Here is a 26,492-nt window from a genome sequence, read left to right on the forward strand (position 1 = left end):
GCAACACACAATGGAGACGTCAGCCATTCACGGCGCTGCTTCTGACACCTGAATCAGGGGAGAGCTATTGTGCCGTTCCTCATGTCATGTTAAGTAGCATGTTGGACAAATTTAAATGAGCTGCTTAGAGTAATCTATGAGTTATCGCCTGTCGTGGCATTGTTCGACTAAAATGTTAATGATCAGGAAAATGTAACGTCATCGCTGCGGTCTGCAACAAGCCAAGGTGAAATAGAAATCATGAAGTCAGAAACCCCTAATTGAATGTTAATAGCAATGTTGCAGTTAAAAGACGAGAGACGCAATTATATTCATATTACCGACGTAAAAAGAATGCTAATTATAAGACATGAAAAGTATTTTTTTTTGCCTGACTTGATTATTGTGTCTGTTCTATCAAAACTAGCCCGGCGCACGTGGAGAGATCTCCAGAGATAACAACGTCACATTGTCACGCAGAGTTGCTGCTACAAATCCTTAATTACAAAGCGAGGATCAGATGACTCCGGCAGCCAATACCGGCGTCTCCAGGCGGCACGGGGGTCTTTGATCAAGAAAATCCAATTATTTGTGTATATACATTTCCCACATAGTGATTACTTCATTAATTGTCCCGCCTTTATCTCCTCCCTTCCCATCCCCCTCTAATAATCAGCTCTTTTATCCAGCCCAACAAACACACCATAGGAGCTTTGTGGATTCAAAGGATTTGCTTTCCCCTCTCAAAGAGCCGCTATTCTTTGATGATTGGGCAGCGGCAAACTTCAAAGTAATAAATCTTATTTCTGACTGGCTGGCGGCCCAACAAAGTCCTTATCAAATTCTAAGAAGTGATCCCTCACTCTTCAGATAGTCCAGGGATATCTGGCGGAGAGGAAGCAACTCAGAGTGAAGCCTTTGCGCGACAAGATATATATATATTTTTTACTACAAATATATACATATTTATCTCAAGTCGTTTTTATTTCGAATTGCTCCTTGTCGAGAGGAGGACGCGGTGCACCATGGCAGCAGTGGCTGTACTAAGGAACGAGACGCTCCACGCTTTTCTCCAGGTTTGTGGCGAAGTTTTTGTGGACTTTATTGCGGAATTGTAAACGCGGTTGAAGATGTTGGAGCGGTGGGATTATGAGGATTGTGAGCACGGAGGGTGCTATTTTGACTAGTTTTAATGGACTATTAATCAAATGAATAGACGGTATTCAAATGATTCTGTTTAGAATAGTTTTCCCTTATTACTCGTTTTTAAATCGTCGAAGAATATAGTCTGAAGTGTAGGTTATTGAATAGTCTGTTCAGTGAAGTCTATTCAAAAGTTTTCCTTTCAAATCTATATTTAATTGCAAGCCAATCCTATCTTATTGCGTTGTCCTGACGATATAGACGTTGCTTCTGAACTCGGTGGGCAGAAATGCACAATATTAATCTTTAACATGTGTGTGGTTTATTTAGGATCGCACTCCGAACTCTTCCCCGGAGAACTGCAAACACTCTCCCCTGGCTCTCCTGGCGGCCACTTGTAACCGGATCGGGCACCACCACCACCACCACGGATCGAATCCCGCCGATTTCCTCCAGGTGCCTTATGACCCCACACTGAGCTCTCCGTCGCGTTTGTTTCACCCGTGGAGTAACGAAGGGAACCACCAGACCGCTCTTTCCAGCAGCAATTCCACTTTCGGACTACCTTCCAAGCCCCAGCTGTCCGCTCACATCCAGAGCTCCTTCAGCTCCCACCACCACGAGCTACCGCTCACCCCTCCGGCAGACCCCTCGTATCCCTATGACTTCTCCCCGGTCAAGATGCTCCCCTGCTCCATGCAGTCCCTGCAGTCCACCTGCCCCCCCACCTACGTCCCCGCGGTCACTTACGCAGCCCCGGCTCCCATCGCGCCCTCGATGCCAAGCTTTGTGACGGGACACTCCGGCCTCATGCACCAGCAGCAGCGCCAGCTGTCCCCCAACCACGGGGAGGATATCCCGTGGTGGAGCCTCCAGCAGGGGGGCCATGTGAGCCACCCGTCGTCCCTCGGCCACCACCGGTTCCAGCTGCAGCGAGGCTTGGTGCTCGGCCATACGGACTTTGCGCAATACCAGACGCAGATCGCCGCGTTACTGCACACCAAGTCCCCTCTCGCATCGGCCCGGCGGTGCAGGAGGTGCAGGTGTCCGAACTGCCAGTCGTCGACCTCCAACGACGAGCCCGGGAAGAAGAAACAGCACATATGTCACATCCCGGGCTGCGGGAAAGTTTACGGCAAGACGTCGCACCTGAAGGCGCACCTGAGGTGGCACTCGGGGGAGCGGCCGTTCGTGTGCAACTGGCTTTTCTGTGGCAAGAGCTTCACCAGGTCGGACGAGCTGCAGAGACACCTGAGGACTCATACGGGGGAGAAGCGCTTCGTGTGCCCGGACTGTTGCAAAAGGTTCATGCGGAGCGACCACTTGGCAAAGCACGTGAAAACGCACCAGAACAAAAAGAGCAAATGCCACGAAAAGACGTCGGGCCTCGACCACCGTGTGAAACGGGAAGACCCCAGGAATATGTTGTAACACGTAGAGTAGAAGTTCATTAGTGCAATACAGGTTCTATATTAGTAAGGTCAGCTGTCCCATGCCCTCCCTTCCTAGAGTATTTGGTTTATTTCTTACTGATACTAGTTGTTTTTTCTTGAACATTGTGGGTCTTCCAGGGCTTATTCTAGTCTAGTTGGCCTACTTTTGTTTCTGTATATAGTCTCATAAAAAATATTTTGGGATTCATCCCCCAAAAATACTTCTAAAATAATTCATGAGCTCATGAGTTTGGATTCAGTGTCTATATCATATCCAGCGAGACAAGTGTGCAGCTTGTGTTTGGACCGTTGTCTTCGGTGGAAGATCTCCCTCTATGTAAATTATATTTAATAGCTTTTGTTGAATGAAAGTGTCCGTTGTTTGCTCCATTATGGGGTGCTCTTAGCATGCTCTTGGAAAGATCTGCTATTGTTGAAATGACCCAAATACTGTGTGAGAATAAAGATTATAACATTTTCCTCATCGCACAATAATTTGTTTCCATGACTCTTGCCGGAAGAGGATGTGAAGTTGAGATGTCAGCAATCCGTCACCTAATCCATGAAGAAAGTTAGTTGAATGATCATTTCATTGGTGTAAGCTGGAGCAGCAAACAATGGTGTAGGAATGAACACAGATCAAACCCTTCAGTTGTCAAAATCACATAATTTTATTTAGATTGTGAATGCGTGGGAATTTGAGAACACTCAATAGGAACTCAAGGTTTTTCTTGAAGTTGGACACTGGTTTATGTCGAGAAACTTGTGTGCAGAAGTTATTCAGCTCACTTATAACCTTTGATAATAGTATATTATCTTGCTTTACTAAAAAATATTTAAATTGAGTCACAGCAGATGTTTTTATCTAAAAAGGCTGAGGATAATCAACAATCATTACAAAATCAAAAACAAAAAAACTAACTGTTAAAATTGCAGAATTTTAGGAATGGTTAGCAGGTTATTTTATTATTTTCACACCGATGATACAAATATGTGATATGTCCAGTTAGAACAATGTCCAGCATAATGTAAAGCGGGCATTATTACATGGTCTCCACGCACTCGGAGAAAGAAGCAGTGTAGTTTATAGTTTAATACCTGGATTAACCTGTGAGGAAGGGTCCAGCTGTCAAAACAGCGACCGGGTAACTAGATGTTTAGTTGAGGAGTGTTGGATGTGTGATGCTCTCATTCCATCTGAAAGTAAAATCCTTCACAGGATGAGTTGAATAGATCATGTACGTTATGTTGATATTCAGCAAAATTCAGTTTATCAACAGGCAGCCGCTGTAGACGTATTGAAACCCTCTGTGGCCTATAACAGGCATACATATATTGTAAATATTACACATTTATGCTTCTAATGTTAATTGATACAGTCTCTTTATTGAGGTACTGTTTTAACTCATTAACAGGTGGAAATGTCAAGCACTAATAGCATACAGGTTGATTACTCCACACACATCTGATCATTTGTCATTATTTAATGCGATGGGTGGCAATGGATTGCAAGTCTTAAATTATTATGTTTCAAACTTTGAACACCACACTTCACTTTACATCACTACCTAAGAGTGCCGTAGTCATGGAAACACCTCTTCAGTGGACTTAGGCAACAGTAAAGTCTGACCTGAGATACAAACATAAACACAGAGCCGCATAGACATGGACACATGCATGCACACATACTCACACACATGCACAAAAAAGCACACACACACACACAAACAGACCTTTGCGTGAGGTTGTATAGCAATTTATATCAAAAAGTTTGAACAGTAAGGTCGGAGTTCATATTGATTGATGTTTTTTATGTTCAATTCCATGTTGTTTTCTAGCCGCTTGGCCGACAATGATCAAAGAGCGCTTCATATTATCCTATCACAACAGGTCGCACACCGAAGATGGAGGACTGCAAGTGTGGACCTGGCCACAATTAGTGCTGGGTGTTGAGTGCTGCCTCCCATGATGTGGTCCAACCCCACCATGGGCCTTTAGGTTCCAACCCCACCAGGAGAAGATCTGTCTGTGGTCCTCATGACGGCCTTACCCTGGTGCACTTTTAACCTCTAAACATGTGCATGTGTTCAACAGTGGTCTGATGCTCAGTAAGGCAATTACAGATCTATACAAACTCTTATAAAAAACTAAGTGAAAGTTATCATTAAGCTCCATAGAGTGAATCGATTGGGAATCATGTGGTGAGTTGCATCACTGCCTGGCAGTGCTACAGAGATGTCCTTACAACCTTCATGTTTGGTTGGCAATTGCCTTCAGAGGCTCCGTATGTATGAGGTCATCCAGGAACTCTGTTGTACAGATGCTGCGAACTTCAGCGATTCCACTCGGTTCAACTGCGAGGTCTCAACCTCAACAGCGCCCCCCATCGTAGGGTGGAAGGTATCTCCATAATAAAAGCCTCGTATTTTTTTTTTCCACGCACACCGGCACACAACACTCCACGAATAGGGAGTGTGGATGTGCATTTATTTGATGAAGCGGTTTATTGGATACGATGGTAGATTTAGTTTCTATATTTGGAAAAAAGCACCGATTCACATACTGTTCTGGAGAGAGGGATTTGGCGACTTCATCAAAGGATTGCATTATGTTAGACACATCAAGCCTATATCACATCAGATCTTAATTTTAAATCATTAAATATAATACTTCTAACGCAATAATTGTAATTTTCGTATTTGGATATTTGTTTTGTCGATGATTAGAAGAAAGGAGAAGGATAAATTAAGCTGCAAAGAAGATTCCTAAACATGAATCAGCCCCATTTTACTTTCTCAAATGTTATGATCCTTTATGTAGAAGACTTTAAACATGATCCAGAGCCTTTATTCAAATGTTATGATCCCCTAAATAGAAGGAGACTCTAAAACCTGTTTAGTGTTGTATATGTAGGCATTCGCATGTCACATGTAGGCCTATAGTAGCCACAGTAATGAACAGAGGCGTACACTGATAATGCAGTCACATAATCCGGGCTCCACATTCATCACTGCAGTGTGTGTGGAGGACGGCTGGTTGAGGCAGCCTCACCTGGCCCGAGTCAGACTGATTGGACTCTGAGGCTGCACACCTGATGCACATTAAGCAATCAATGTGCAAAGGTCAGGCATCACCCCACACACTCAATAGCTCTCCTGCTGCATGGAAACATGGAGCACCAGGTATCATTGTCGATCAACTTTACAATAAACCGTATCACCATCCCCTGTTCTTCTCTGGAGGGGCCCAGTAAAAGTCACCTAGGGGGCGTGTAGCATAGACACATTGTTGCTACAATCACATTGCCATCCCCAGAGTCCAGACGAACAACCAGTATTCAGGCGTGGAGGGTTTGCTTTCCACTGAGGCTTCCGATGCCAGCAATTTTAAATGATACTATTAAAAATAGTACTTGGCATTGTCCTAGCTATCTTTTTGTACACGGGGAATGGGTTAACCTAGAAATTGTAAGTGCTTGGCACTTGGTTCTATGAACATCCTTACTGTACCGACAGAGATATATTGTTGTTTCTCTTTCTTCTGACAAATGAACTTAAGGTAAGTTGTTTTGGATAAAACCGTCTGCTAAATGCCCTAAATGTAAATGTAGCAACGTCCACCATATAGGCCTCACTATTGGAAGAGTGATCATATTAGATCATATTCAGTAAACTTGACTAATTATCGTCTCATTATGACATGATCTTGGTAAAATAATGGTAGTGAGGCAACATCCAAGAAACCAGGGTTTTTCAAGTCATTCCTGTGTGACAAAAACCATTGTTTTGCGTATGTATTATCAAGTCTGGGGACTTGTGAATGTTTGTGAGACCTGAATGTTTATGATAATGTTAAGTATTGAGCAAGGACAAACCCTAAAGTGTTCATCATGCTCGCTATAACATGTACCTAACTAGCCTTCACTGTTCCCGTTAGAGGCAGGCCTCATGGATCCCAGCGGTGACAATACGTCCGTCCTCCAAAGGAGAAGAGTCGATCTCAATAAGTCACCGACCACACTAGTCATTAATCATTCATCACAGCTCCATTGACTGAGCCTCCAACAGACAGTCAATCACAGCCCTGGATCTGAAGCAGCTTCTGTGTGTAGCAGTACGAGCCCGACCAAGACAGTGGGGCTTGAAGCTGAGAGCTCGGTCCAGAGTCAACGTGTTGGAGCCATGCTGACACTACAGCCCCTGTAGTTGAAGTGTGATGGCTCAAATCCTAGGCTGTGTTCCAGTCACATGACAGCATCTTTAAAAATAAATGTTGTGACTGAACGATTCGTGAGTTAAATGGCAGAACAGAAAAATGATTGAAGTGCGCAATGATTTTTTTCAACAATGTTTGGTATAGTGCGATAAAACGATTTGTATGACTTACCTATCAAGACTTTGTTTCATATTTGAATAATATTAATAGCGTTCTTTAAGATTTAGATGTATGTAGATTTTTTGGGGGTTATCTCATCACACTCATTGTGTTATGACTTTATGAGTCATGAAGACATGTTTTCCCTTTGTTTAATAACTCCTTTGATTTTTAAGTCATTAACATTTTTATTTGAAAATTACAGAATTAAGCTTTCATATTTTAATTAGCCTTTAAGGGAAGTGTGCTGGATGTTTGGACCGTGCAAATTTGGTAAATTGGATTCCAAGTTTGCCTTGTTTTAGTCGGGCAAAGGAAACAAAGCCCCTGATGGGATATTTTCATCATCATTTCTCTTTCTACAATATACATTTCTAAATGTATCTATTTTTGTATTCATTTATATAACTTTAAAGCTGCTATAGGTAAGATTAATTAGTAATAATTTGAGAGTTATTTGTTATAAATGGTTCAGTCATCCGTCAGCTATTAGGGAGTGAAACGCTCTGTGAGAATATCAGTACCAGTGGACTGTGCCTGCCTCTGTGTTTTAGACGATTTGGATTGTAGAATGCTCCCGTCTCTGCACCAATCAGGGCATCTTGTCCAAGATTGGTTCAGGGAATCCATCTTACCTGTCAATCACAGGGAGGTGAACTGCAACATTTCTCGGGAGGGATGAAGCAGAGAAGGACGTTATTTTCAAAATCGTGCTCTCATCTCGCTTTTTTCTCTCTCTCCTTCCGTCTCTCAAACATGACCTACAGCAGCTTTAATCTCTGCTGTTGACATTAGCGGGGGTCTGGGCCCCACAGATAGCCCAGACCAGCTCATGTGGGCCGCTTGGATGTATTATATTTCCCCTTACCTTGATCGTCGGCCTGCACACCTTCAGCTCAGCTGGGTGTCCAGGCGCCGTCAATGGAAATTAACATACAGGGCTAACGTAGCCGGCTAGATTTTAATGCTAAACTTCTCTGTGCCTTAACACCTGCTGTCATTTCTTCCTGCAGTGCTCTGCTAACGGTTAAATTCAATTCCTATAATATACATATAATAGCAAGAAAGATAGAGCTAATTCAATCAAAACCAATCAGGTGAATTCTTAAAACAGAGAGACAAATAAAAGCATTGTGAGGGAGGAACCGACCTCTGATACAAGCTATGATTTCCCCAAAGAGAACCGGTCCTGTTATCAGTTTACCCAGAACAATAGTGGCAACAGACAATAGTCATTCATAGATTTGTTTACAGGTTTGATACCTTTGTTTGCATGTTATTCAACACAAAAAGTAACTTCAGTCTGCCCTTGAATCCTGGCCAAGGGTTTGCCACGGTGTAAAACTAAGCACCTCATTGTATTTCTCTGGCTGTGGTTAAGTTCCCATGTCACTTGTTTATGTTTACCTCATCAGCTTGAATCTTTGGAATACAATTTCTGGTCACACTCTTCACCATGACACATTCAAAAGTTGTTGATAGGTGATCAGGTGTTCGATCGCTGTCAAGTCCCGTCGGGTGTACGGGTGCCTGGCTGAGTCAAAAGACGGCAGTGAGGAGCAGCTCTGAAGACGCGAGGTGATGGCCGCTGACGCACTGAGACCCCCTGGAGGCGCCGTCTGACAGCTGGGAGCTCAGAGCTGACACCGTCTCACCACAGAGGCGAGACGAGGCTTTCTCACAACTCTGACACTTCCCAGGCTCTTGAAAGTATAATACTAAGAGTCGGCCGCTAGAAGATGTGGTCGAACAGTCGTGAAAAAGCAGAATAAAGCAAATCATGCATAGACACTGATTAACTGAATTAACTGAAGATAATAGATATTAAAGATAACTCATGCCACGCACACACACACACACACACACACACACACACGCACACACACGCACACACACGCACACACACGCACACACACACACACACACACACACACACACACACACACACACACACACACACACACACACACACACACACACACACACACACATTTTCGCTGGTTCTGGCAATGAGCTTTTTGCTCCACCTGGTGGTAATTGATTGGTATTACCGAATAGCCAGTGCTGCCTTTCTTGTCAGCTGGTCATGTCAGCTACACAGTATATAAAACTACCTTCTCATTTGTTGGTGTAGTTGAGCATGAGTCAACTGTCTTTAAGTATACAATACAACAGTGGAAGGGACTGGTTCTGGGGGCCCATGTACGAACGTGTGCTGCACTGGTGCTGAACCAGTGCTGAAAACATTAACTCACACCTTTACCTCTTGGAAAGGTAAACAACACGGCGTCTGCTTTTACTGTGTGGACGCCAGTCCCAGAGTGTCGATCGGGCCTCGACAGATCGGCAATCATGCGTTCTCAAAGAGGAAGAAGAAGGTCTAAAACAGCATTGTGGATCTGTACCCCTCCCTGACGCTTTGCGATTCATTGTGTGAACCCAGGACGCACACCCGTGGATCTGCGGTGTTATGATGAGCTGTTGCTGATTAATAGGTCGGATGGTAATAGCTTTCAGAAGTTATTTCAGGCATGGCCCATTTGTGTCGTGTTCTTCTGGGAGAGTCATTTGTGGTTCCTTACTGCCACCTTGTGGTCTGAGGCATGACCTCGCCTGTCTGTCGCCTCGAAACCATTCACCTGCCTTTAGATAGCGGCTGGGAATAAGGGGTTTTGAGGCAGAACGAATAGGCATCGACGCCGATTTAAACACAATGCTCTGGATGACACGAGAAAAAACAGAACATATTTTTGGAGAACGTAATTCTTTCAATGTGGATCAATGGAGGATCGCTCTTCTGTGGTCTCATTCTCATATCTCATTCACGTTAAGACATCAACCTTTCCCTCCCCTTCTCCCCCCCCCCCCCCCCCCCACACACACACACACACACGCGCACACACGTAATGTGTTGCACGCAGAATCCAACTTCAAGTCCATGTTCGTGACAAGGAGTAAAAAAGAGCGAGGGATAAAAAATCGACACACAAACAAAAGTCACACCGCGCACAGCGTCAAACGTCGCCGTTGTGGGTAAATGTGCAGCGCTGAGGAGCTCGGCTCTGCCTCTCTCGTGTCCGGAGGAATACATGCAGCGGCAGGGAGCGAACTGCACTGACTCCTGCGTGCGTAATACATGGAGACTGACTCCTGCGTGCGTAATATATGGAGAGAGCCGCAGGTTCCACATCTGCAACTCCTACCTGTTTGGTTTCAACCAGCGAAACGTCACCTTGTCTGGATTAATGCCTGAAGACTCACGACTGAGCCCAGTTTCGTTCCTCTGAGTGTCCACATACACGCACACGCACGCCGGGATACGCACACACGCACACACACCAGTTTCTCCTGAAAGGCTTAATTTGGTTGTTAATTCGCTTCCCTGGACTGCACCTGTCTGGACCCCAGCGTGGACACGGTAAGAGGCGTTATGTGTCTCTGTAGGCTGTAACAGGTTGAGATGTCTGTGGTCAAATGTTTATTTAGTGTCGTTGAAGATGATCTAACAGGTGTTTTAAAAATTAGCATTTAAAAACAATGATAACAATTCCGGTTACCTCATTGAGAATCCGCGTAAAATGTGTATTTGGGCTGTGGGTCCTGAGATTGGACACAGTTGTAAGTAATTTGACAAAATTAGATTGAATGGTTGTTGCATAGCATATTTTTCACATGACATTGACCTGATTCACGGTCACCGTTGAAAGAATCCCAAAAAATATGTATTTTGATAATGATATGCAATCAGTCAATTGCAATTCATATTTTTAAAAAGTATTTGGTGTGAGAGAACTGGAAGATGTTTCCATTTATTGAGAATAGGGTTAATCACTGCTTCACATGCCAAAATAATGTCAAATTTAATGTTAAAAATATTGTTTTTACTCTTGGATAAAGACCCTGTGTTATTATGTGTATTATGAGGAGCACAAATAGACAATATGGAATTTAAATCTGCCCCTCAGGATAACAATATAAAATAATTAATTAAAATAATCAGGATGCTATTTTACTGTGGAAATCTTGTGGTATTTTAACGTTCAGTCTAATTTGAGTTCTGGGCCAAATTGTGGCTGGATTGAATTTCAACTTGTAACACCTCGTTACGCACGTCCCCTGCACGTCTCCACATGTGTGCCCTCTGCGTCCACAAAGCCCCCCCCCCCCCCCGCCGAGAGGGGGGCATCGTGGGTGGGTTCATGGGTATCTGTAAAAAAAAAAGAAGTTGATTTCCGATAGAACAGACCAGGGCTGCTGTTCAGCTTGAATAATGTCAGCCTTTAAAACCAAGGGTCGGCGATTTAAAGTGAGGACTCTTACACCGTGTCGTCTCAGGAGCTCATGGCTGAGTCTGCCCCCCCCTGCTCGTCCTCCGCCGGAGAAGGAGAACCGGACCCCAACTCGACACATTTACCCCCACCGGGCTCAGGTAGGTCCACCACACATCACACGTTGTTTAGCTGGAGACATGAGCTCCGCGGGCGAAGCCGTTCGTCGGTGAAACGGAGGCGAGAGCGGTGCCAGACAGGTGAGATGCCCTCAACCCCCCGACGAACCACCGCAGCAGAGCGGACCCACCGGCACTCCCCCGCGGCGCTGAGGGGCAGGTCCGCCGGCTCTGAGCCCTGGCACTCGACACAATTAGTGTTCCAGCCCCATAGGAGCCCCCCATAACAGACCCCATAATAACCACTGCCTGCAGTGCGCTGTCGAGATGATTAAATTGTCAATATTTTATTATTATTCATTATTATTATTATTCCTATGATGGTATGTTACATATATATATATATATATATATATATATATATATATATATATATATATATATATATATTTATATATATATATATATATATATATATATATATATATATATATATATATATATATATATATATATATATATATATATAATGTAACATACAATCATAGGACTAATAAAAACAATCTTTTTATAGCCTATCTATATCTATATAGCCTGTGTTTATTTTTTATATGTTTATTTTTGGTATAAGACATTATTTTTCTCTAAATGTATTACTGTTGTGTTGTGTATCGTTGTCATTAGTGACACAGCGTTGGGCTCCAGCCTCCTCGATGGGAGAATTAAGTTCCTTTTAATTTGGACTCATTAATGGCGGCTAATGGCGCCACTATGGAGGAGAGGGGGGCTCGAGCCCTCCAGCTAGAGGCTGCTGTGCTTTAACGGTCGCACATCACTGACTGCCTTATTTTACAAATTAATAGATTGAAATGCACTATAAAATAGAATGGATTTAGGCCCACACACACATACACAGACAAACACACACACACGCACACTGTATATATATATATATATATATATATATATATATATATATATACTGAGAAAGAGACAGAGAGAGAGAGAGAGAGAGAGAGAGAGAGAGAGAGAGAGAGAGAGAGAGAGAGAGAGAGAATAAGAATAATTATTTGATTATAATCACTATTGACTATAATTATTATTTTGCTCAGATTTTGTCGACAGGCCTTTATAGCAAATCATTCGTTTCCATTCGCAGCAGATGCCGTAGTATCTATACTAGACTGTATTATCTTAGAGGAGAGCAGCCTCAGATATATTCAATAGGCCTCCTTCAACCTCCATTTCTTCAAACGCCTATTTTTACTTGTCTTTCTTTTTAAAAGATGGCGGATACGGGTTGTTAAATGGGAAAAAAGACTCAAGCAGGCCCGGGTTAAAGTGCCTCCGATGGGCTGTGGAGGAGGGTAATGATGTAGGTAATGATCAAAAGAAAGCTGGGGTTAAATGAGGATGTAGGGGGTGGAGGTAGCCTCCCCCACGCACACCCCCATCCCTCCCTCTGTCCCTCTGTCCCTCCGTCCCTCCACCCCTCCGCCCCTCCATCCCTCCACCCCACCGACCCTAGCCCCCACCGGCTAAACGCCCTGTCCCCCCCCGGCTGGGAGCCCTTGATAAGGCGGAGGTCTTCTATCTGCCGGGACAGGCCGACTGATGCGTGCGTTTAAACCAGCATCTTTACCACCCAATTAGATCTACGGAGCGAAGAATAAATCACACGGCAGATAAATGCTAAATCTTTACAAAGGGTAGTCACCATAAAGCACACAGGACTATAAGAAGATACCAGGTCCAACAATAAATAGGCTGACTAAGGCTATGATGTATCCCACTATTAATTCAGGGTTTTTAGGAGAGGGGTTGTTTTTTATTGTTTTCTTGTGTATCATTTTTGATTCTCAATTTTTCTTTTTGCATATAATGTATATATTTTTTAAATGCTTTTGGCTTTTTTTTTTTTACAAGATTATTTGACGTGGTTTCTCATCATAATTGTTTAAGGTTACGACGCGTGGTACGGAGTTGCCCATGGATGCACCAGAAAATTGGGCATAAAGATATGTGGTAAGATTCCCTTTTTAAACGTTAATTCCACACCATTATTTGGCCTGCTGGAGTAAAAGCCTCCCATTGCCTGGTCAGAGATAAAGACCCAGGACAACACAACGTTGTGTGTTTTATAAGCCGTGCAGTCCTCATGGGTAATAAAGAGCAGGCCTCAAGCCTCTCGTTGATTGGCCCTAGATGGGTAAAAGGCTTGTATGGTTATAAAAAAAAAAACGAAACGAGGGCCTATAATAAAATCATTTAAAAAAAATGATGATGTATGAATGGGAAATTTGCTTTGGCACGCTCTGATGGTCCTCTGGGATTGACTGGCGTGTGGAGGGTCAACCAGAGCCTGCAGGCTAGTTCTACTGGGACCCGGAATGACCAGGGTGGTCAATGTCTCACTTGTCACTGACACCGCCAACGATTTTTTTTTTACTTTTTGATTGTTCAGATTGCCTCACATTGCTTTGCAAACAGTCAACACACGCAAAGAAAAACTCCCAGCGGAGTATAGTCTACCTTGGCTTCTTTTAAATTACATGATAATTCTGTTTATTTGGCCTACAGGCCTACATAGAATGGACATTGTGGTCTCAGTTGGCTAACATCTCAATCGATTCCTAGCCTGACATTCTCATTGGGTTTACGGTGATGAAGGGTGAGAGGTGTCGTGGGTTCTTCCTAAACCCATAGGTGGAGCTCCGTAACAACACCTCCAGTATTAGCCATTCACAAAAAGCCTCTCCCCTTTATTAACTCCACTCCTTGGCGGGCTGTTGGTCTGACAAAGGGAAATCTCCATTTTCTAATTAGCAGCGCATTGTTCGGTCACGGTGGTGGTTCTGTCCTGATGTCATTGGGCTCAGCCTCCCTCCATCTCTTCGTCTATAAATTGAATCCTCAGTCTGTGCAGTGCACCCCCCCCCCTCTCGGACCTGGGATCAGTAGAGCAGTAGAGCAGCGAAGAAGAGAAGAGTGCTGGTAAAATGTTTGGAAATGTCCCACACCCACCTGCGTCCCCGTGCTGTGATCATTTAGGATTTTTGCAGAAGAACAACAACCTGGACGACAAGGGCCGGATCGCGAGTTCTTTCCAGGAGCGCTCCTCCAAGAACCAGCGGTCGTGCGACAACAGCGCGAGAGATGGCCGCTTCAGCCGCTCCGAAACAGACTTCTCCAACCTGTTCGCCAGAGGTAGGGAAACACGGGGAAAAAACACGGTTACTGAAAAATTGTATGTTTTCTTTTTGTCATAGCCTACTAAGAATGTACCTAAACATGTATTTAATTAAAAAAATAAGTAAATTAATGATCAAAGTTGTATTTATAAATGAATAGGTCGGTGTGTTGAGACATCTACTTTGAGTAGCACCACCATTTTTTGATTGAGTTTTGAATTTTGACAGCCAGAGATTTCACCCGTTTAACCAAATAATACATCTTTGTGTTATGTGTATTTTCTGTTTAGCCATTATTGTGTTTATTATTTTTCATTATTGTTACACTATAAACTGTGTATACTGTTGGATAAAAGCGTCTGCTAAATGCCCTAAATGTAAATGTAAATGTACTGTATATATAGGCCTATATACAGCCCACACATTGATTTCTATTTCTTTCCCCGAAAGATAAGATAATCATTGGTTGTAAACTAGAATAGCGTCTGAACTAAAATACTACTAATAATTTGATGATAAAAAAAAAAGAAAAAAAAGAACACTTATTGTTATCAGTTATCACGTGATAATGTTATGCCTTCATAAATAAATAAAAAGTGGTCGACATGAGCTATGGTGAAGTTCCCATGCTGAAGACACAACTACACTGAGTATCCCTAACCATACCCGACATGTTACCCCCGGGGGTCGCCCCAGATCTGCTCCCGGCCAAGAACGGCGAGGAGCAGACTATGCAGTTCCTGTTTGAGGTCGTGGACATCCTGACCACGTACGTCAGGAAGACCTTCGACCGCTCCACCAAGGTGCTGGACTTCCACCACCCCCACCAGCTCCTGGAGGGCATGGAGGGCTTCAACCTGGAGCTGTCGGACCAGCCAGAGTCCCTGGAGCAGATCCTGGTGGACTGCAGGGACACCCTGAAGTACGGGGTCCGGACAGGTGGGAACGGGAACCCAACAATGGGGTCTTGATTAGCGACAGGGATCGTTGATTACTATTGACGATCTGGCGACACGTTTCCTCAAATCTCCTGTTGTTCCTGTTGTCGTGTTCAGAATCAGAATCAGAGTTACTTTTACGAAATGTCATTGTACAAGTACACAAGAGTAGAATCCTTAGGCTTGGTTCCTCAGCAATCACATAACAGCAAGTAGTAAACAGGCTAAGTAAATCCCATGTGTTCATGTCTCGTGCGAAGGTCACCCCCGGTTCTTCAACCAGCTCTCCACTGGCCTGGACATCATCGGCCTGGCCGGGGAGTGGCTCACATCCACCGCCAACACCAACATGTGAGCGCAACAAACACACGCATGCTGGACACGAGGATGTACTCCAAGCGCGGATATTATGTCGCCAGGGGGGGGTGTGGTTAGCCATTGCAAGACGTTTGACTATCTGCCTTTTCCTGAGTTTTTGGGGACATCACAAGTGGTGTGTCCACCGATAGATCCACGCTGGATAGACCAATCTACCAGCCTACCCAGTGGACTAGAGTAAATGTTGCTTGTAGATGGGTAATCACACTCAAACCTGGTGGCATAATGTCACCCCTGTAAAAATAAATAATTTATAAACAAGATCCCAATCACAGTCACAGAGGGAGATGCAAACGGTCAGAACTTGGACGGAATGGGGCGAACAGGAGCCACCACGTCACCCCCACGGTGATGGTGGTGACGTGGTGGGAGACACACCACGGCCTCCCACCACGAGGCCGGATTATACCGGCCTGCAGGCAATCCAGATTGCATATTGATCCGTGCTCAGAGAGGACACAGTGTCTTGTTTTATGTAACACTTGTTTCCGAGGCCGGTGACAATAGCCCGAGCAGACGCAGTCTCTCCAGGGGTTAACGGTACCCAAAGTGAATCACCATTAAGGCAATTCACTCTGGTCCCTTGTTCTCCAGCCCCCCCCCCCCGCCCCCAGTGGGGAAATACAGAGTCCCTCCACCCCAGCTACTAAAGAGGAGGTCTCTCAGATAGAAACGGAGGCTTGGGTGGAGAAAGGCAGTTTAACGTAAAATAAAGAATCTAAATGGAAGCCTGCAATACAACCTTCTACATGCAAAGGTGTAGGCCTGGTTAAAAGGGCTCGATCATATTTAATGCATTTACAAAAGCAGTGATATTGCTCAAAATAGATGAAGAAAGTTAGCCCATAATTAAATAACACACAAATAAATAACAAAATAATGCAGTCTTAATTCTAAAGGTTAATGGTGTTCAAATGTATCAGTAATCGTCATGGAGTAATTTATCGTTTTGGTTGCTAATAAAGCAAACAACTTAATGATGCAGGCTAAATTCTGAGAGTGATTGATTTTCCCCATACGTACCTAGAGATCCTCACTCATATTTGTCAAAAACGTGTCGTGGCAATTTATTTGTGAGATATTGCGTCTAGGACAGATGAGACTTCTAATCCAAAAAAGCACACACAATATCTGTTGAAAATGTACCTATTTAATGTGTGCATACACCAGTCTCCTCTCTGGCAGAGTGTGCCAGAGAGTCTATTAACACAGAGTCTACTAACACAGTTTCACCCGCTGTCCGTAATGCAATCTTCTTTCCATCAACAGTGTTTTCGCATCCCTGTTGGGAGACAAAGGGAGAGCCAGACAACTCTAGTTAACAAATGTTGACAAGCTAGTTAGCTCAACCCGAAAAAGCCAAGTCAAATCATTCAAAAGTAAACAACATATGGATTTTTCCACTGCCAACGTCAGGGACACTCTGGCCTGCAGCTATAGATATTAAAGCCCAGCTCATGGGCACCGCTGCCTCAGCATCTCCCACCAGGAGAAAGTCGCATGTGGTCCCTCAGAACCGACAACATATCATCCCTTTTGCACTTTCCTGTAAAACTTTCTCGACTTCCTTCCACGGCCGGGGATGGAGCACCCTAGCACACCATTAAATCAAACACCACAACACACTCTGTCCTGCTTTCACCTGCTTCAGCAGCTTTCAAGGGGGCCGTTTTGAAACCCTTACATGGTGTTCCAAAAGTGCTTGGTCGTGGTATTAGTAGTAGTAACATGGATGACTAATCGCTTCAACGCTATCAATCAAAGCTTTGTTTCGTCAATAGCTCTATTTGGTGGGGCTTTCGTGGTGGTTGCCGGAATACATTGGTTGCTGTTCAGTCTTTGGTTCCCAGTGAAACATATGATTAACCTCTCCCGAACTCCTTCTATTTAAACCCTTGATTCAAGCATGTCTATTATAGGCTGCACCCTCATGAGATGAATTGTTCTTCCAACAGAATTCAACCCTGGCAGTTACTGACTGCACCAAATAGGCAGAATAACTTAACAATATTTATAATATTGGGCACAACTGTGCAGTGGCTAGGATGTGAGTTGACCAGTGGTAAGGTACTAGGTTTGATTCCCAATGGCTGCAGTCTACCTGGAGCAAGATGTCTTGCCCTAATCACTGTAAGTCTCTTTGGACAAAGGCAGCTGAAAAATAACCAAAGATGAAAACTCTAACGTAAGATGGGGTATTTTAGGCAAAACCCTCAGTAATGACTTCAACCTGAAGGTGGGGGCTTTCATACATTTTAGCAATTAACTTTAATTGATTGTTCTATCAACCAAAATTAACCCTGGCAGTGACTGCACAAAATAAATCATCTGTCATCCTTCAACGACTGGAATGAAAAAAAAAAATTGCGCAAACTAGTGGTTTACTGAAAGTGCAAGGCTGACATTGTGCGTGCCAAGTAAGAAAATTTAAAATGTAAGAGGCTTAAAATGAAAATAGGAGATCATTTGAGGGAGCTACGCTATATTCAATCCAAGACGAAAGCAGGATGTGTTTGTGTGTTTGTATTCTTGTATTGTTTAATTTCATGCCTTAATGCCTTTGTGGATACACATTTGCATACCTGAATTCAATACTTTTCTATGAAACAACTTTCAATCAAAAAGTTTGATAATGTTTTGATGACTTCCATAAGCTGCATGTGTTTGAGAAACTTTAAAGTGTGTATATGAATACATCTCCAAGTAACTGGGAGGACATATCGCATTGATTTATCACCAATCCGTTCCTGAAACGCATTTCCACAATTTGCATCAGTTCGCCAGCAAAAGTGTAAGACACGATTCACGCTTTGTCTCCAATCGGATCTCCAGGTTTACCTACGAGATAGCTCCAGTCTTCGTACTGATGGAGCAGCTGACTCTGAAGAAGATGAGAGAGATTGTTGGCTGGCCCGAGGGAGAGGGAGACGGTATTTTCTCTCCAGGTGAGAGATCTCGCAAACACATCTTCCTAGCTCCTGTGGGCTTCTGCAACAGTTAGATACTCTCTTTGTTTGTGTTCCACCGATGCTACGATGCTCGACTCTAAATGTCCCCTGTCGTTGTCCGCAGGCGGCGCTATATCCAACATGTACAGCGTGATGATCGCCAGATACAAGTACTTCCCCGAGGTCAAGACCAAAGGCATGGCCGCCGCCCCTCGGCTGGTCCTCTTCACCTCCGAACACGTGAGGAGGACAAGGCCTCTGTTGGCATGGTTACTGTAACCGTGGTGTTAGGATGATCAGTGATGACAATGCAACGAAAGGGCCGAGGGGAATCGAATAAAAAATAAACAATCTAACAAAGTAACAGAATGACTTCAGGGTAGGATGCCGTGGCTAGGGTAGGGTAGTGTAGCGTTTATGGTGTTCGAATCCCAGCCGCAAAGCACTGGGTTCGATCCCCCGATGTCCGAGCCTGACCCGTGTGGCTTCCTGAGCTGGTAGTCTGACCTTAACGCCTAGTGTCTGAATCCAGCGGACGCCTTTTTATTACTTCAAGGGGAAGTCCCAAAGTAAGCCACCGTAAGTGTCTGGTGCACATTAGTGCCGACTCAGCCCCACAGCCGGGACTACCGGTCCTCAGTCACTCATTCACGGATGGAAAACACTTAACACCCTCTTCGTTTTTGCATTAATGCTAATTCGGCCGTTCCAGCTCTGTATGTATTCCGTCTTATTTATGTGGGTCTAAGTGGACCCTGGAGGCGAAGGGGCTGGCACTACTGGGCCCTGGCTAAACACAGTGTGTGCAACGCTGGGCTACACGACGGTGTCTAAACGCTGCATACTGAGTGTCGCTAACTGCCCCCCCCCCCCAGAGCCACTACTCCATCAAGAAGGCGAGCGCGGCCCTGGGCTTCGGGACGGAGAACCTGATCCTGCTCAAGACGGACGAGAGGTGGGTAGTAGACGCCAGTCACATGCGGACGGCCGGCTGCGCGTGATTGGTTGGAACGTATCTCGATGCAGCCTCACGCGCGTCACGTATGGTGTGACTTCGTTCCACAGAGGGAGAGTCATCCCGGCGGATCTGGAGGCCAAAGTCATCGACGCAAAGCAGAAGGTAACTTATGTGTTGGAAACATTGGGGTCTCAGTTAGGAACGACATAGACTGAGCCCTAATGTACACTTACCAGAGAGGAAGATGAGGATGAGGAAGAGGAAGAGGATGAGGATGAGGATGAGGAAGAGGATGAGGATAAGGATGATGATGGTGATGATGACGACGATGAAGATGATAACAACGATAAGGACAAGGATAACGATGATGATGAGGATGATGACGACTAAGCTGATGATGGAGACGATGATGCAGCAGGACCAACCCTCACAGTGAGGGGAGAACCCAGTGTTTTTCCCCTCACTGTGGAGCGAGGACAGACCTGTTCCAGAAACAACAGAAAGGTCCAGCCTGAGGTTAATGGTTCCTTCTGGGTGGATGTGTGATCCATCCGCCTCCTAGAGCCTCTCACTGGACCCTGAAGCGCTGCACCAACCGGGGAGGATTTAACGAGACATGCAGCTGGGACGTTGCTCCCAAAGTGGAGAGTAGAGAATAGAGAACGGGTGTATATGAGGACAGGGAGAATAACGATCTCTGGATCTTAGCATGTTAAAGGGGACACATTATACCACCAGGTGTGAGTGTGAGTAAGCGTTACGAGACGTTTGGAAAATCTGCTTCTTCCGACATCACAAGTGGGCGCGTCCACCTAGATGTATGACGGATAGATGAGCAACGCTTGCTACAGTCCACTGGGTAGGCTGGTAGACTGATCTATCCAGCACACATCTAGGTGGACACGCCCACTTGTGATGTCAGAAGAGGCAGATTTTCAAATTGGCTTGTAACGGCTTATCACACTCTCACACCCGGGTGGTGAAATATGTCACCTTTAAACGGTGACTAACGTCTCCCCGATGCTGTTGTAACCACAGGGCTACGTCCCGATGTTCGTGAACGCCACCGGTGGCTCCACGGTCTACGGCGCCTTCGACCCCATCAACGAGATCGCGGACATCTGTGAGAAGTACAACATGTGGCTCCACGTGGACGTGAGGAAACACCCGAGCCTTGACACCGATACCATGAAACACCTTAGGGCTGCGGGCTGCAGATACAACCCAGTCTCACGGAAATACGTGACAGTGTCACGTCACGTCATTTCATCTATTAATTTGTGATCTGGGACACGTAATTTCAATTTTTTCGTGCTATAAGCACGAATTTCAAACTCATTCTAAAAAGAAGAGATGAAGCAGCTACCTTTTTTTTCGTCGCGGTTTGCCTACAGAGCAGCGCACCTGCATTAAATATATCCGTGAATTGTCACAATTTCTCAGAATCAAAGGTGAAAGTAGAAACTGGTGGCCAAAAGCTGTCATGTTGTTAGAAATTTGTGCTTTTGGCACGAAAAAATTGAAATTACGTGTCCCAGATCACGAATGAATAGATTAAATGACGTGACAGTGTCACGTATTTAGTGAGACTGGGTTGGCAGATAAACAGAAGCTCACGTTTCTGTGTATAAACGAGAAGGGATATCATCAGTAATATTTTGCATTTCAAAACATTTTCCAATCACATCAGATCAAATCAAACATTTGTTACACAGAACCTTCCAGATAGCAAACACGATTCAAAGTACTTTAGAGATTAAACGCATTGATGGAATGGTGACATTTTAAAAGACGACGTCACGATGTTAATTGTGGTTGTGACATTACCCATGTTATAACTGTTGTTAATCGTTGCTTATTGTTGTTTATTGTATACAGGGTGCATGGGGAGGAGGGCTGCTGATGTCCAGGAAACACAGACACAAGCTGAATGGGATTGAGCGGTGCGTTCCTGAATGTGTGTGTGAATCCTCAGCTCGTCACAGGTTACCTGAGGATGGCTGCCCACTGGGCTGGCCAGTCCTAACGCAGACAGGGGATTCTGGCCTAGGGCGGATATCCCTCTGCCGAGCTAAGGGATGTGGTGCGTAGAGATACAGAGATGCCTCTCGGATGCGACTACGATGCACTAATACGTCTTTAGTTTCGAATCTGCTCACCATGTCTTTGTGGTTCATTTAGCTACTCAGAGCTCCGCCCAGTTATGTCATTGCAAACAGGTCATGCAGCTCTTGTAGTTTTTTGTTTTAGAGTTTTGTAGTTCTTAATCGTGATTGCATGTTTTGGTTGTTCTCAGACTCAACTTTAGTGGCTTTGGATAAAAGCGTGTTGTGGAGTCTGACTGAATGTATGTATAAAACAGCATAGTACGTGATGCTACACAGCTATTACAGCTTTTACATATTACATACGGCCTGGATGTAGCATAGAATAGTATAGCTGTCTTACTGTGTCTCAACGTCTCTGCAGAGCAAACTCTGTCACCTGGAACCCTCATAAGATGATGGGAGTGCCACTGCAGTGCTCTGCCATCCTGGTCAGGGAGAGGGTAGGCTTTACACACACACACACACACACACACACACACACACACACACACACACACACACACACACACACACACACACACGACATATATGCAAAGCATGCAGGCAAACACACACATTAATGCTCCATGTCGTCTCTGGTGCATTAACCCTGTCTCCCGCCGGCCTCCTATGTTACTATGATGGCAGGGCGTATTACAAGGCTGCAACTCCATGTGTGCCGGCTACCTGTTCCAGCCGGACAAACAGTACGACATCAGCTACGACACGGGAGACAAGGCCATCCAGTGTGGACGGCACGTGGATATCTTTAAGTTCTGGCTCATGTGGAAGGCAAAGGTACCCGTAGTTCTGGTAGTTTTATGTTTTGTTTGTAGATGATGATGATTATAATGTGTTTGAGTCGGGTATGAGAGTTTAAGGAGTTTAGTTTGAGTGGGTTGAGGATGTGGTCATATTTACCATATTTACCGTTGTTCTCTCTTCAGAAGAGAGAACAACCTGAATATTGATAACCTTATTGATTAATATTATTAAGTAATTATTATACTCTCTCTCTCTCTCTTTCTTTCTCTCTCTCTCTCTCTTTCTCTCTCTCCCTCTCTCTCTCTCTCTCTTTCTCTCTCTTTCTCTCTCTCTCTCTCTCTCTCTCTCTCTCTCTCTCTCTCTCTCACAGGGAACAGTAGGATTCGAGCAGCATATCGACAGGTGTCTCGACCTGTCCGCGTATCTCTACAATAAGATCAAGAACAGAGAGGGCTACCAAATGGTTTTCGAAGGAGAGGTACTTCTAAAGATACTCTTTCCCGCCTCGTTTCAGCAGATGCGTAACGTCCCACAATTAAAACCCTTTAAAATGGGTCGGAGCTGCTAATTTCTCTGATGATTAAAAACCACGAGAACTCATTAACAGAGCTCCAGAGAAGCTGTGGCCTCGGAAATGGATTGTTGAACCGACATAGCCGCCCCGCTACGCTACAGTTTGGATAATATACTTTGATAACATCCAGTCGGATCAACACTTCATCTAATCAAACAAGCCTCAACTTAAAGCCATAATGTTTTTATAATGGTCCTCATCAAAACTCTGATCGAACGTGAACCCACCGAATCGTGGCCTCCTAATGTCCGACACCTAATGCACATTTTTAGCCAGTCACAAAAAAGCAAGTGATTTGAGGAGTGCGTTTTGGTCCAGTGATCCTGTCCAACCTCTCTCATGGCCCCTTCATCCGTTTCTCCATCAGCCCCAGCACACCAACGTGTGCTTCTGGTACCTTCCACTGAGCCTGCGGGCCCTGCCCGACGGCCCGGAGCGACGGGAACGGCTGCACAAGGTAATGACCACTGACCTCCATGTCATCGACCCCCCCCCCCCCCCCCCCCGCTCCGACCTACGACCCTTCCCTTGCGGCCGGTGTTGGACGTTATTATGCTCATGGGAGCAGGGTAATGCAGGGAGACCAAGCAGAAATGTGCTAGGTTTCGATCCCCAATGATTTCCATGATGCTGAGGACCGATAAGTTCATCATTACGGGTGTGTCTGACCAATCAGGGGACAGTAGGGGTATGTTAGATCAATGAGTGATCAGTATGGTTGTGTTGGACCAGTGAGTGATCAGTATGGGTCTGTTAGACCAATGGGTGATCAGTATGAGTCTGTTGGACCAATGAGGGGAAGGTAGGTGTGTGTCGGACCAATCAGGGGACAGTAGGGGTATGTTAGATCAATGAGTGATCAGTATGGTTGTGTTGGACCAATGAGGGGACAGCATGGGTCTGTTAGACCAATGGGTGATCAGTATGAGTCTGTTGGACCAATGAGGGGACAGTAGGTGTGTGTCTGACCAATCAGGGGACAGTAGGGGTATGTTAGATCAATGAGTGATCAGTATGGTTGTGTTGAACCAATGAGTGATCAGTATGGGTCTGTTAGACCAATGGGTGATCAGTATGAGTCTGTTGGACCAATGAGGGGACAGTAGGTGTGTGTCGGACCAATCAGGGGACAGTAGGGGTATGTCAGATCAATGAGTGATCAGTATGGTTGTGTTGGACCAATGAGTGATCAGCATGGGTCTGTTAGACCAATGGGTGATCAGCATGAGTCTGTTGGACCAATGAGGGGAGAGTAGGTGTGTGTTAGACCAATGAGGGGACAGTATGGGGTTTGTTAGACCAATCAGTGATCTGTACGGGTCCGTTACACCAATCGGGGAATCAGTATGGTTATGTTAGACCAATGAGTCATCAGTATGGGTCTGTTTGGCCAACCAGTGATCAGTATGGGTCTGTTAGACCAATGAGCTATCAGTATGGGTATGTTTGACCTATGAGTGATCAGTATGGGATCCGTATGGGCATGTTAGTCCAATGAGTGATCAGTATGGGTCTGTTAGACCAATCAGTGATCGGTATGGGTCTGTTCGACCAATGAGTGATCAGCATGTGTCCTCTCTCGTGAGCGCAGGTGGCCCCTAAGATCAAGGCGCTGATGATGGAGTGTGGGACCACCATGGTGGGCTACCAGCCACAAGGGACGAAGGTAAACTTCTTCCGCATGGTGGTCTCCAACCCGGCCGCAACGCGCTCCGACATCGACTTCCTGATTGACGAGATCGAGCGACTGGGCTACGACTTGTAAGAGAGAGCGCCTGATTGATGCTGGTGTGCAGAAGAGACCCCCCCCCCCACCCCAAGGTCTGCACACCGTGATTTGGATTGGTTTTAAATCCTCCGATTAAAATTTAGCCCAAACCCCCCCCCCCCCCCCAGCCCTGTGTTCTGGTAACGCTGTTTGGCCATTAAAGTCCTCTTTATTAATGACGTAGTGGCAAGAAAACCACTTATAATATTCCCCCTCTTAGTGGTGGACTTAAACATTTTAGTAATAACCACAACGTTGTTATTAAATCGTAAATTTAAAAAATGTAGAACTTAGCGGGAAACGTGTCCAGTGTCAACATCCACAGTATTACTGTCATAAACATGATATCACGTCCTGACTGTAGTGTTGTCTAATACCTAAATTACTTCCCCCACCAAAAGCACACCGTACCCTCACCATGGCGTCCTTTTCATACCGACTGTGTAGCACAAGTACTGTAATCGACTGCTGTGTTTTTAGAGCTGCTCCTTTTGTCTAGACTGTGTATAGTATTTATTGTTACATTGCTTTTGTCACAAATGTGTCCCAGTTTTGTTATAGGAAACACGAACAGGCAGATAGAATGTAACGGACGAAACATTTTATTTACATTTAAGATATTGTAAGTAAGGATAGGCTATCCGCTATTCTATTCCATTTTTAAGATATCCTCATTTCGATTGGAAATGTTTACCAGAATGTTTTAAAACTACGTATACGTCCTTTTGTGTATTTGTGAACCAAAGAACACTATAGTTACACATATGCATATATACCTGCCTCTCACGTGGATTAATTAAGATATTTATGTATAGATATTTACCTTGCCACCTAAACTTAAGTGCAATCGATGTGATGTAACTCTATCATGTCCGTGTGGATAATGACTAAATGTTGTCCAGTCCAGCAGTGCGGTTCCCTGTGCTTTGATGAAGAGTTTAAAAATAAAAGCACAATAATGATTAATCATCCTCTTCACCCAAAACACTTATTCTGTCTGTCCTCCAGTTCTTCACGTAGTTAAAGCTTCTATCAGAGAGGAGGACGAAATAGGGACAAAATAAAAAATGAATGTCTAAGCTGCTTTGATGAATAAATGTAAAGAGTACATCGAAAATATGTTTTTCCTGTATTTATTTACGGTGCCATTTCCCTATTCGTCAGTATTTTCGCTATGTATGAATGTATCTGTTTTCCTGTGTGTATTTGATGAATGTGAGTACTTATTGACGGCTGTAGAAATAACATGGTCCACTGGTTGGGTAACGGACTGGAGCAGAGACATCCAGCCAGGTGCATTCTGTCTCTGCTACGACCAGCGGCTCATTACCAAACCACTCACACGCTCTCAAACGGACATCATCGTCACCCTGCTCCTCCGAAAACAACCCAAAGATGTCGTAGGAAATCATACAGGCCCTGTTGTGCTAGACTTTTAACATTGAATCGTGCTGAATTGTATACATTGATGTATGTGTCTGTGTTGGTCCTCCATATACTACACATACTACATCATTTTGTTTTATAAATGGAATGACAGAGGACATATGCAGTTACTACTAGGCTCTG

General features: G+C 44.6%; 2 protein-coding genes across 2 annotated transcripts; both read left to right on the forward strand.

The window, feature by feature from the left end:
* Positions 1-1,004: 1,004 nt before the first annotated feature.
* sp5a (Sp5 transcription factor a) lies at positions 1,005-2,553 on the forward strand (the record flags this gene model as incomplete). The annotated part of the gene is made up of 2 exons (XM_079732489.1): positions 1,005-1,055; positions 1,453-2,553. 2 exons carry the CDS (start codon positions 1,005-1,007, stop codon positions 2,551-2,553), a joined length of 1,152 nt encoding a protein of 383 aa, XP_079588615.1.
* Positions 2,554-11,270: 8,717 nt separating this feature from the next.
* LOC307072912 (glutamate decarboxylase 1-like) lies at positions 11,271-24,920 on the forward strand (the record flags this gene model as incomplete). Its single annotated transcript, XM_079732482.1, has 16 exons — positions 11,271-11,358; positions 13,279-13,341; positions 14,368-14,523; positions 15,204-15,446; positions 15,706-15,796; positions 18,656-18,768; positions 18,896-19,011; positions 19,647-19,726; positions 19,837-19,891; positions 20,768-20,884; positions 21,608-21,672; positions 22,199-22,277; positions 22,465-22,614; positions 22,952-23,059; positions 23,523-23,612; positions 24,747-24,920. 16 exons carry the CDS (start codon positions 11,271-11,273, stop codon positions 24,918-24,920), a joined length of 1,788 nt encoding a protein of 595 aa, XP_079588608.1.
* Positions 24,921-26,492: the final 1,572 nt, after the last annotated feature.

The sequence above is a fragment of the Pollachius pollachius genome (assembly GCF_949987615.1).
Source record: "Pollachius pollachius genome assembly, chromosome: 3".
NCBI classification, from domain to species: Eukaryota; Metazoa; Chordata; class Actinopteri; order Gadiformes; family Gadidae; genus Pollachius; species Pollachius pollachius.